The sequence below is a fragment of the Eretmochelys imbricata genome, chromosome 2 (assembly GCF_965152235.1).
Source record: "Eretmochelys imbricata isolate rEreImb1 chromosome 2, rEreImb1.hap1, whole genome shotgun sequence".
Lineage (NCBI taxonomy): Eukaryota > Metazoa > Chordata > Testudines > Cheloniidae > Eretmochelys > Eretmochelys imbricata.
The window spans coordinates 29,835,725-29,848,907 of NC_135573.1; the positions used below are offsets into that span (position 1 = coordinate 29,835,725).

At 37.9% G+C, this 13,183-nt stretch overlaps 1 protein-coding gene across 3 annotated transcripts in view; it reads left to right on the plus strand.

Moving 5' to 3' along the window:
* Window positions 1–13,183, plus strand: part of CSMD3 (CUB and Sushi multiple domains 3) — a 1,168,908-nt gene that overhangs the window by 893,676 nt on the left and 262,049 nt on the right. For all 3 annotated transcript variants that reach the window (XM_077808852.1, XM_077808853.1, XM_077808854.1), the window contains one exon: window positions 5,017–5,133. In XM_077808852.1, coding sequence (XP_077664978.1) covers window positions 5,017–5,133 — 117 coding nt within the window. The remainder of the gene's footprint in view (window positions 1–5,016; window positions 5,134–13,183) is intronic.

Sequence of the window (13,183 nt, forward strand, 5' to 3'; positions counted from 1 at the left end):
GAGGTATTAGAAAGTAGGTAATCTCCAGGCAATACTAGGAACTAAAAAGTATCTGTTTCAAGAGGAAAAACAAAAACTCAAGTGAAAACAAATCAGTTCTTAGGAAGAACTATACTCTATTTGGGCCTGCGTATTTGTTCTTGACAGCTCTTAATCAAAGTAGGTTACATGCATAATGTAGAGCAGTGGTGGGCAACCTGCGGCCCATGGGCCGCACGCAGCCTATCAGGGTAATCCACTTGCGGGCCACAAGACAGTTTGTTTACATTGACAGTCCGCAGGCACAGCCGCGCGCAGCTACCAGTGGCTGCAGTTCGCCATTCCCAGCCAACAGGAGCTGCGGAAGTGGCAGCCAGCATGTCCCTGCAGCCTGCCACTTCCCACAGCTCCCATTGGCCAGGAACAGCAAACCGCAGCCACTGGGAGCTGCGGGGGACCAGGCCTGCAGATGGTCAACATCAGCAAAATGTTCGCAATCACATTACCATGATGGGCTGCTTGCAGCCTGTGGGCCGCTGGTTGCCCATCACTGAGGTAGAGCATGATAGAAAACCTGCAGGCAGAGAAGAAGTGCAAGGTGGATGCTCTGCAATCACATCAGCCAACTCCATCAACACTCTTGGATACATTAGATCTGGCCCCATGGACTTGTGCATGCCCATCTTTTCTAAATAGTCCTTAACCTGTTCTTTCATGACTGAGGGCTGCTCACCTCCTCCCCATACTGTATGGCCCACTGCAGCATTCTGGCAGCTGACCTTGTCTGTGACGACTGAGGCAAAAAAAGCATTGAGTACTTCAGCTTTTTCCACATCATCTGTCACTGTGTTGCCTCTCCCATTCAGTAAGGATCTCACACTTTCCTTGACCTTTTTCTTGTTGCTAACATATCTGTAGAAACCCTTCTTGTTACCCTTCACATCCCTTGCTAGCTTCAACTCCAATTGTGCTTTAGCATTCCTGATTACACCCCTGCATGCTCGAGCAATATTTTTGTACTCCTCCCTAGTCATCTGTCCAAGGATATACAACTCTCAATTCCCCATTAATTTACTTGCCTAGATACTAATATCACTAATTTATGAGATGCAAATTACTGTAGAATGAATTCAAAAGATACATGACATACTTGCAGTAAATTTGACTTTAAAATCCTTGAAATAATTCATATTTTAAAAGAAAGGTTATTCGAATGAGAAATATTACACTTTGTTACCTATTAGGGACAGTTCTGTAGACAGAGAAACATCTTGTTCATTTGAATATCTGTAATAACAGAACTGGCTACCAACAAGTTTAGTCTTGAAATTAGATGAAGGTTTCTAACCATCAGAAGAGTGAAGTTGTGGAACGGCCAAGGGGAGCAGTGGGAACAAATAACCTAACAGGTTTCAAGATTGAGCTTGATAAATTTGTGGAGGGGATGGTATGATGAGATTGCCTGCAATGGTATGTGGCCTATCTGTGTCTGCTAGTTGCAAATATCCTCAACGGCTGGCAATGGGACACTAGATGGGGAGGGCTCTGAGTTGAAACAGTGAATTTTTCCCCAGGTGTCTGACTGATGGGTCTTGCTGACATGCTCAGGAGTCTAACTGATTATCATATGTCGGGTTGGGAGGGATTTTTCCCTCAGGTTAGATTGGCAGAGACCCCATGGGGATGGTGGGGTTCGCCTTGATCTAAAGCAGTGGCTCTCAATCTTTCCAGATTACTGTACCCCTTTCAGGAGTCTGATTTGTCTTGCATACCCCCAAGTTTCACCTCACTTAAAAACTACTTGATTACAAGATCAGACATAAAAATACAAAAGTGTCACAGCACACTATTACTGAAAAAATGCCTACTTTCTCATTTTTATGATATAATTATAAAATAAATCAATTGGGATATAAATATTGTACTTACTTTTCAGTGTATAATATATAGAACAGTATAAACAAGTCATTGTTTGTATGGAATTTTAGTTTGTACTGACGTTGCTAGTGATTTTTATGTATGCAGTTGTAAAACTAGGCAAATATCTGTATGAGTTGATGTAATCCTTGGGAAGACCTCTGCGTACCCCCAGGGGTACCTGTACCCCTGGCTGAGAACCACTGCTCTAAAGCATGGGGCCTGGGTCACTTGCTGGTTTGAATTAGAATAAATGGTGGATTCTCTGTAATTTGAAGTCTTTAAATCACAGTTGGAGGACTTCACTAATTCAGATGGAGATTATTGGTCTATTACAGGAGTGGGTGAGTGAGGTTTTGTGGCCTGCCATGTGCAGGAAGTCAGATTAGATTATCACAGTGGTCTCTTCTGGCCTTCTGAATCTATGAGTAAACTGCAGTAACGAGGCTAGCACTACGTTAAAAAAACAGTATAGTTAATTTGTTACGCTCTCTTATTCTTTCGTATCACAGGGTGAGGCAAAAAAAAATTGAAATAAAAAGCACACTGCTTCACAATCAGCCTTGTGTTCCCAATAATATCATCCTTGTCTCCTTCCTCCTCCAGTTCCTTATGCCCTTCATTCCATCCAATTCCTAGTTCATCCCTATTTAGTCCTGAATCCTGCACAGATTTACCCATAGGTATAGCTTTATACATGTGAATAGTGCCACTGGAGTTTTATGTCTTGCAAGAAATTGATTTAAAACTGTAAATCCTTTAAGGAGGGACTTAACCTTTATTTTATGTTTGTACAGCACCCAGCATAATGGGACCATGTTTTTATTAGGGCTTCTGGTTGCTATTGTAATACTACTACTAATAATATTAATAGCTGCATATAGATTTTTTTTGTTTGATTTGCCTATTAACTGTCCAATTTAAAAGTACTCTTCTATTTCAGAGAATTAGTTTCCAGTCACATGTCTGTGTTAATCAGGGACATTATTTGTGGTACCAAGATATCTTCCCCTGTGATTTTTTAGCGTAAATAAATTGACAGTGGCAAAAAAAAACAAACAAAACCTTTTACCCTCCTCTTCTAATTTTAGATCTTACAACTATAATTAAGTGTGTTTATTGTTTCAAATCAGCACTATATTTTTAGGTGCTACACAGAAGTTAAAACCAGTGGGTCCAGTTCTGACATTTTTAATAAGACTGGTTCCCATTAAACTCAATGAACTAAGGTCCTAATCCAGCCATAAACTTGAGCACATATGTAACTTCAAGTATATGAGTAGTCCTGTTGTACTGGAGCCTGTGCAAACGTTTCAGGATCATGCCCTGTAATAATTAAAGCTGGAACCAATGGTCGACAAAGGAGCAGGCACTTTTCTAAAGAGGGGAGGTGGGGGGAAGGAATGAAGGAATAATGACCAAATACACACATATTAGCTAACCTGACTAGGAAGGTATATTGAGCTTTAAGCACAGCTGTAAAGGGACTCCAAGAAACATACTTACACATTGCTGGTATGCTGTGCTTACATACTACTGCATATGAAACCCCAGAAAGCAGAACAAAGACACCTCTATTTGCCGCAAAGTATTTGGAAGGGATGTGGGAGAGAGTTGATCATTCAGGTACCATTGCCTCCAATTATTAAAGATTTTCTATGCCATCTATTAGGACCTGGAATTCAGTCTGTTATAAATAACCCATGCAGACTAAGAGGGTAGACATTGCCAGTTCCCTAACCACTGTACCCAGAAACATAGGCTGCCATGTTCTGCAACTACTGCAGGTCAACTTCAAAGGTATCCAAGTTAGGGGCAATGTACTAAAAAAACACAGTATAGATCATGGAGGCATGAATTATTACAGAGTTCACTATTATGGGGTGAATTCTCATCCTTAAAATTGTCTGAGAACTAAGCTAATAATCATTTAAAATAAACTAGTGGGAGCTAAACTAATGATTTTCTAGGAATGGAAGTGGGAATAGTGCATTCATACGCATTTATTTTGAACGATGAATTTTGTTCTGCACCTCATATTTAATTTTATGGTAGAAAAAGAATTAGACACTTTGAAAAGAAAGGGTCAGGGAAGTAAGGATTTGTTGTTCTTAAATGTCAGAACACAGACTAGATTACTGTACTTTGACAACCTACCACAAAAATAAATAGCATTAGTATTTTCAATATTTAGTAAACTCTACCTTAAAAAGGCACATACTCGGTATTTTGCAGTCTCTTTTAAAGAAAAGATGCAATGGTTTGTTAAGTGTACAATCCATTAGACTAGGTTAAAGTGGGTTTTATTTTCTACACATATGAGAAGCAGGCCCTAGGTAAACCGCTTGAAATATACATAGGAAATTACTTCATAGTGGATTTTTATTGTTTTATATAATTGCTTCTGAAACTCTGTTTACATAGCATTTGGAGAATTTATCTCTGACTTGACAAATATGAATTATATTAAATGAAAACTTGTATTGCCAGTTTTAGAAATCTGCATCGATACTGCAAATATAATTTGATTAGCTTGTTGTTAATGTGCTTAAATATTAATTTTATTAGCAAGATATATTTGGAAACAAGGGGCCAGCCTCTCAACTAATGTAAATCAGTGTAGCTTCATTGCAGTCAATATCAAGTCAAGAAGTCTCAACTTTACTCCTTGATAAATAATTTGTATTGCTCTATACTTTGCTTTTGCATTGTGGGCTCATTGGAATAAATGCTCACTGATGTAAGGACTGCATAAACTGCCCCTTTAAGAGATTGTCAAATATCTGAGAAATGAATAATAGCACACTAATCATATACATTAATCATAGCACACTACATATACAGAAGATTTTTATCTTAAGACCGTTGATAAGTGATATAGAAACATAATGATTCAAACAACAGAGAGCTCTCAATGCAACTGACATATAAGGGAGTTGAAGGCATTCATCCTCCCAGGTGTGGACCCATAATACACAAACTAATCTAGTGTAAACTTTAAGATAATTTACTGCAGTACATTATAACAGCATGCAGAAAATTAAATCAGTGTTGGTCTCATTTAAGTTGATCACCCTTTGAATATTACATAATTCAATACTATACATTTTTACTTTCCAGCACCATGTGGGAGCCGGTCGACAGGCTCTGAAGGCACGGTATTATCACCAAATTACCCAAAAAACTACAGTGTTGGACACAACTGTGTTTACTCTATTGCTGTTCCCAAGGAGTTTGGTAAGTAGGATGTCTCATTTTTTAACTGTGTCTTTCATTCTTGTAATTGCTTCTGCACTACTTATCTCTCTGGATGGATTTTGTAATTACTTTTATGTTGAAAATATATTCAGTGCACTTAAAATAAACTATTGTAAACAGCAAGTGCTGGTTAAAGTTTTGACAATCAGTACTTTTCTGTCATGCATTTTGATCTGTAGTTCATATATTCATACATATTTGGGTCACAATATTTGTAAAAATAACATCTTTTTGAAAATATTAGTGATTTATTTTTAATCCACTGTAAAGACTGACATAATATAGATATGTTATACTCAAAATAATGGGCCAAATTTAGCACTTATGCAAGTTAGTATGACTGTTTGGTAGTGATTTGGTGCTGACCATTGAGGACATGCAACACAGAACTGACAGCGCAAGATGGTGGGGGGAGGGCTATGGTGTCATTAAGCCACTATTGCACCCTTCCAATCTTGGGCAGCTCTGTAGTCCCAGGTGTAATATAGGCAATTCTGGGGCCCCGTCTGATTTACAGCAGCCTACCTCTACCTGCCTATCAGTTGCAGCACTGTCCAGACTCTCTGGAGTACTGTGCCCAGCAGCCCCACCCCCAACATGACCCCTATGTGAGGGTTTGTGAGGAGGTCCACAGTGGGCAACCTTACAGCTATCTTCTTCAGTTTCTACACCAGAGGAATCCCCCCAAAGCTGGATCCAGGCCTTTTAGGACCCCTTTATGTCACCCAGCGCCAGTACCTGACATAAAGTGGCTACAGAAAGAGTGAGGATTTCAGCCTTTAACTTTATTGGAGTTGGTCACATGAAAGATTGATTTTGCAGTGTTTGATAGCCAAAGGGTTAATACACAGTATGGAAAGCTTCGGGTATACCACACTATTAAAAAGAAAGATCAGTAGAAAGATTGGTTGGGAGGTAGAGAGATAAAATGTGATACAAAAATATGATAATTAAAGCTTGGTAGACATTATATACTTACTTCATTAAAACTACATTGCTCAGGGATGTGAAAAATCCACTCCTTTGTAGACAGCACTACGTCAGCATGAGAGCTCCTCCTGCTGACATAGCTACTGCCTCTCATGGATGTGGAGTTATTAAACTGACAGAAGAGCTCTCCCCCACTGGCTTTAGAGTGTCTTTCTCCCAACGTGCTGTCATAAGAGTAAGGAAATGATTTCACTGTGTGAAGGATAGAATGAAAATTTGGGCAAAACAAAAGGGAAGATCAGTAACAGAATATTGTATCAAGGTTCTCCCAAACACAACATGATGTCCAGTCATTGCACTGGGGACTAGATAGCTCAGACTATTATTGATTTCTGAGTCATTAGATCAAATCTGGGCAAGGCTCCTTGTGACTGAAATTATCATCACATTCTGATTTGCTATCTAATTAGTAATTAATGGAAGTTCCAAATCACATTCCTTGCAAACAGTTTCTGCAAATCTCAGACACCCAGTTTAGAAGAGGCAGAGAGAAGCAACTGCCTTGTTCCCATTAGCGGTGTATCCTGCTATATCAGGTTTTTGGGGAAATGGCAGACAACGAGTGTCCTTATTGTTCATCCTTTCCAGATAAATAGAGAACTTCTGTTTCCAATTATGTCTATCTAGCACCTTTTACAAGTACTGAGGAGGAGAGAGGATGCTTGATAAAAATATCACATATGTTGAATGAAATAAGATAGTATAATTCAGATTAGTGATAAGATGAAGAGGAGGAAAGAGCTGTAGGATGGATAAATATAATGAATATTCCCTCAAAATATTTATAGTCTTGGCTCTACACTTACGTCATACTGTTCAGTGAACACCGATGCTATCTTAAATTTTTCCAGTCTGTATTGAAAGCATGTAGAATCCATAGTACTACCATATGACTCTGTTTCCTAAGAAATGCTGTAACAATAGGTATATGGTTTAAATTTTCAATAGAAGACAGTTGTATTTTATGTGTAAACATTTCAAGGATGTGCTCAAATAGGGAAGTGCTTAAAATAGAAGATGAGTCTGTCATTTATTTTGTAGTTCCCTAGATGAAGAATTGGAGGTTGTTTAAACACTTTATCAAAACAGTTTCTACGTGTATTAAGAGAAGAAGAAAATGGGCTGTGAGAAAGGAGGAATGGGTGATGCTTGGTTATTTGTAGAGATAAAAGGAGTTTCTCAGTACAACACACTGTGTTGTAACAATTTGTTTCTCATTACTTTTTTTTTAAAGGCTTTTTGTACCAGAAAAACTCCTATTTTTTGTCTTGTGAATTTACCATAATCAGGAGGAATTGTGGCATATTGAGGAGGGTATTTTAAGAAAGTCTGAAGAATAAGTTATACAAATAATAATACTACTAATAATTAATTAGCAATGATAATAATAAAGTGTAACACACTATTGAGCTTCTAAATAGGAAGCAGTAAAAACAAATGTGATTTTTGATTATCCAAAATATGATCTGGCATTTAATTATGTTCCATATTTAATTGATACAATTACCTGTGCAATGATTATAGGTTGATGTTAAAAGTGGTGTTTTCCATTTAATGTTATTTACCATGACTAAACAATGCAGGGAAATTATTTATCTTAACTTTGAAATGTCATGATTTTCTGGTTTTTCTCTCAAATTTAGGATTAGCTAGAATAAACATACTTTTGTGTGTGCTATAGTGGGTACTATTATAGTATAGAAATTATGGACTTTACTAAAAACACACCCTACTGCAGTCTATAGTGTCTTTATTAAAGTTTTTCCATGTTTATAAGAGAATTGTAGTAGCAGAAAAAAATAATACAGTGAATAAAAAGAAACTAACAGTTGGAGCACTAATGGTACTTTGGTCCCAGTACAGGGGCCAGTGCAAGACAGACCCTGCTGGAGCCAATGTCTTTAATTTTTTGGTGGAGAGTTCCCAGCTTGATCACTGGCAATTACATGATCCAGAAGTGAAGCTCTTGTGTGATATGTGCCTTTATATATAAAGTAGGCTTCAGTAATCTGAGTACAGTGGGCATGGTTAAAAAGTTCACTCTGTTTTTAGAAATCTTGAAGCTTTCAGAGTCATTCCCTCTACTTTAAATTGGGGGATGCTATTAGAACTGGTAATATTTGTAAAATTGGGGTGAACTACAATGTGAACTACTGTACAGATCACTTGCTACTTTTGTTGACTGAACAATGTTTATTCAAACTTGTTAATGTTCCATCATAACAGAATTTTGTTTCCTAAGCATACGAGGCCATATTCCCTCCTGCTGTTACAGCCACTTTGCATTGTCTGAGCCATGCAAAGGATCCAGAATCTGGTTGCAAATTCTCTGAGGATGGAGGAGCACTCACATGGTCTAAAGCCACAACAGCTGGCTCCATAGGAACTGCTACACTCTCTCTCCAGCATAAGCGACATGCCAGGAGAGAGGGTAATTTAGGGGTGGGAGAAAAAGGGGCAAGGCAGAATCTAGTTCCTCTTCACCAATTTTTAGCAAGCATGTGATCCCATATCTCGGTAGCATAAATTAATGCAGTCTGGAGCAGCTGTGCCTTGAGAATGAGAGAACGGTCACTGGCTCTCTGACAGCCTTCCCCAATTTAACTCTCCAAGCAGACCTCAGCACAAAATCTGGCCCATTACATTTGGTCATAGGTGAAAGGAATAACAAAGAGTCTCATTAACTGTCCTGTGTCTCAAATATACTGTAACATGATATACATTCAAAACCAGTTTTCTAATAGTAGAGGCATCTCTCCAGTTATCCTTTTGTGAATGTGTAGATGATTTGCCACAGACTAACAAGTGTGAAATCAGTGCTTCGAGCGATTCATTATGTCAGACAATGCACCTTTTCTTTTCTGTTATAGTATCTGATTAGCTTATTGCTTCTTTTCATTCCTTTGTGCTCCATGTGTGGTTTATATCTTTGTGGCTTCAGATATATACTCTATGTCTGAAAGCACATGACTTTACTCATCCCGCACATGCTCGTTTGACTCACCAGTCACAATCCTCTTGGCCCAATAATAGGTGTCTGGAAATGTGGATTGGGTTGTACAAGGGTTTCTTCATGTAGAGATTTTTTAGAGGTTTAAACCTCTAAGCCCTGCAAAACCTAGGGCTTAATCTGAATTAAAGAAAATGTTTGAACTGCACTGTACCTGTGTGTAATATTTATGCTGTAGAAACTCCCCTAATATGCAATTAGTTCATGCCTAGGCTTGGGACAGGAGTGCATGAGACAGCATGCAATAAATTGGTATTGGAATCCTATTCTCTAAGCCATGGACATTTTTTTTAATATATCAAGTGAGCTCTATCACTCTCATGTAAAGTACTAAGCATGTAACCACATACTCCAAAAACATTTCCAAAAGTCAGTGCTTCATCTGTGCACAACACAAGATTTTTTGTCCCCTTGAATGATACTGCTTTCATCCCACAAGATAGCAATACAGGCAGTGTAAGAATTGCTCATCTTCTCCATGACATAAACTACAATACAGAGAGTAAGAATGTGTGTGGTACTATACGTCTGTTTGCAGCTAAGTGATTGATTATTGAAAGATAAATTTGAGCTTGTGGCAACATGTTCTGGGTATAGTAAGACTGATGTAGAACTAGACTATTATAAAGCTTTGTTCGTGTATACAGGTGCATGATAATCTACTCAGTTTTTGACCTTGTTACTTGTGGGGCTAGAAGCATACCTGATTTGCACGTAAAGGAAGAAGGAAAAAGAAAGTTACATCAATGGATTGCACTTCGGAAAACATATCCTAAATGCTCTAGTTGTTTTAACATGAATAATAAACAGAAATTTGATTGAAACAAAATTATTTCAAAAGTGAAAATAAATACAAAACTTATGAATGAAATGTACCTGAGATGGTGTCGACACTAGATAATGTTGTTACATGGACTGAATTGAGTTAATAACATGCTTTCATGTAGAGTCATGATTGTTTTTTGCTTTTGCTTTGCATAGTTTCAACAAAACCAAACGAGGAGTTTGGTTTGACTGTGTTCTCTCCAACTGAGTTTTACTTTAGACTTCTGTGTTTGTTTGAACCTGAAAACTGAATAGAACCCCAGGGAAAAAAAATGCAAATCATAGCACTTTCATAAGGAAATCAATGAGTTTTTCAATCCCTTTCTTTTTTCTCAATAAGCTATCTATGAACATCAACCATTACCTTCATTTACCTGCAATTCACTTTCCCTCATTTTCTTATTGCTAAGTGGGCGGATGACCATCTGGCCCCTTCCTGAGCTCTTCGGGGATGGCTCACTTCTTCTCTCATTCTCTCTCTCCTGGAACCAGCAACTAGGGCTGCTTCCCTATTAGTCCCTAGGAAAGATCTCAGGGGGAGCAGTCAGCCTGCATATCCCTGATTCAGCAACACCATTACTAGGGAAGCTGCTCTTTCTCTTGCTGCTGCAGCTGTTATAAAGGCATTTCACCTCATGATTACATCCACCTGCACCATTGAATATTTTACAAGAAGGTTTAGGCTGAGGAGTTAGTTGCCCTGTTTCCAATTAATATTAATTTAGATGGGAGTTGGGTTCCTAGCTCCCTTAGAATATTTTGAAGATCTCAGCCTTTGGAAAGAGTGGATTTACCCTGCTGGACTCCAAAAGACTTAGAATCATAGAATCATAGAATATCAGGGTTGGAAGGGACCCCTGAAGGTCATCTAGTCCAACCCCCTGCTTGAAGCAGGACCAATTCCCAGTTAAATCATCACTTGGGTCGGGGAGAGAATATTCTGCTACTGTCTGAAGACAACTGAAGCAGAAGGGGGATGGAATGAACTGAATACCCTACAGGAGCTCTGAAAAATAAAAGGTAGAGCTTCTTAAGCAAAAAGATGTATGAGTGTGGAGGGAGTTGGGGTTGAGTGAATGTAGAGACTGAAGGGGACTGGAATAGGTGACCTCTTGAGGTCCCTTCCAGTCCTACGATTCTATGATTCTGTATGTGGCCTGCTCTAAGGGTGGAATTTTTGCCAATGATTCTGTATGTGGCCTGCTCTAAGGGTGGAATTTTTGCCTGTGGGGCGAAGGTGGGAGGAGGGTCCTGTGGGAGGAGGGTCCCATTCTGGCCTGCATTGGCGCAAGACTTATGTACACAAACCTCAGAGAATCTGGAACTTGTATTGTAATTGAAAGCACATTTGTACAGCTTTAGATTTATTCCTGTCCATTTTAAGATTACACTTTAGACCTAGCAAAACTGTCTAGATACATTGGAATTTCTGTCTCCTGCAGTACCTGTCAAAATTCAAAGTTGATACTTATTAGTTAATCACACTGATGCTGACATATGAAGAGTTACAATTACTATAATAAATACTTTATTTAAAACATACAATTCTGTATTTTACAGGTTTTCCAACATTTTGGCTGGGAATTTAATAGTTATTTCCTAAAACTAGATTAGAATTTATTAGAAACAGAATTTCAAAAACAAAGTAAATAGAACAGAAACTAAAATAATGTCATTTATTCCTGGTATAAATAGGTAGAAGCATATCTATTTAAAGTAGTTTTACACATACTCATTGTCATTCAATACTAATAATGTTAAATAGGTTTGGAGACCCATTTTGTACCTTACATTTGATGTGCTGTGTTTTGCTTTATAATATGTTATTGATTAATTCAGGTTACAGCTGTTTTGTTGTTTGTAATAATTTTAGTGGTATATTTTTGTCTGTCACTTAAAGTAATATATTTATGAGACAATGGCTATATCACAGGTATCAGACTGTCCCAATCTGTGTTATTGTTCTCAGCAAATCATACCACTGAGACCCCTTGTCCTACTACTACTACTACTGTGTAGTTTTCTATGTGTGAAATTTGCTTCAAAAGGTGTTGGTCTGTTTATTATGTGTTTGCCATACTATACAGTACTATATTATTAGAAAGTTAATGGATTTATTTTTAATGTAAACTTCAACAATAGAGGTTTCTCTAACACTGGTGTAAATCTTCAAAGCATATTCTGTAAATTCTATCATATTGGTCTACGTGAAGGGTATGTGTGTGAGGGGTGTATACCTGTACAGGACAGAGAGATATGCATACTTGACAGTGGACAGTGCGTACTACGGAAATATTTCCAAATCATGTGGATGACCTTACCAAAAGTGGCCAAGCAAAAATTGATGGTTGAACTTTCTATTGCTTCATTTTTAGGGTCTTTCTAGTTGTTTGCAATGGAAAGAGGGGGGGGAAAATAGGAACTCAGCAGAATGAGAGAGGCTGCCTGAACACAATGGATTTGTTTTTATGCCATTAACATTTTGATTTATTGGTTCACCTGCTCTCTTCCCACAAATCTACCTCTACCAACATGACTTCTAACATTCTAAGCATCAGAGCTGCTTCTAACAATGACCATTACAAAATAAAACACACCCTCCAATAAAATGTTTCCTTCTTAACCCCTCAACTTCTCAGATAAATTGTTTGGTCCCACTTTATTTTAAAAAAGCCACCTCCAAATTTTAGATGAATAGTTTCCGCAGCTTGATATCTAGAACGCTTCTGTTATTAATGACTTTGACCAACCAGCTAACCTCTCTAATTTGTCAAATTGCACTCAAATGGAATTGCAGAAAAGAGTTGATATATATTTTTAATTAAAAGTATTTGAAGTTTTATGTTGCAAATTGATTATGCATAATTGCATATATTCTGTGATTAGTATCAGGTATACAGTACCTTACATTAATAAAGTAGTCCTCATCATTGAGGGTGACAAAGTACTTTGAACGGAATGTATAGGGATCACTCACTGCAAGATTAATTCATAAAAGATTTTGGTGCTCTCAATTCTCAGCACTAACTCTGATTTAATTTTGAATCCAAATCCCCACCTAAACTTAATATGGATCCAAATGCTATCTTAGGCCATCTCTATACAGGACACATATTAAATATTGAGTTGGTTCTAGCCATGCATCTTCCTTTTAAATTCTGAAGGAGCTGCATGACTGCCCAAAGATTTGACAGGGAGTATGAC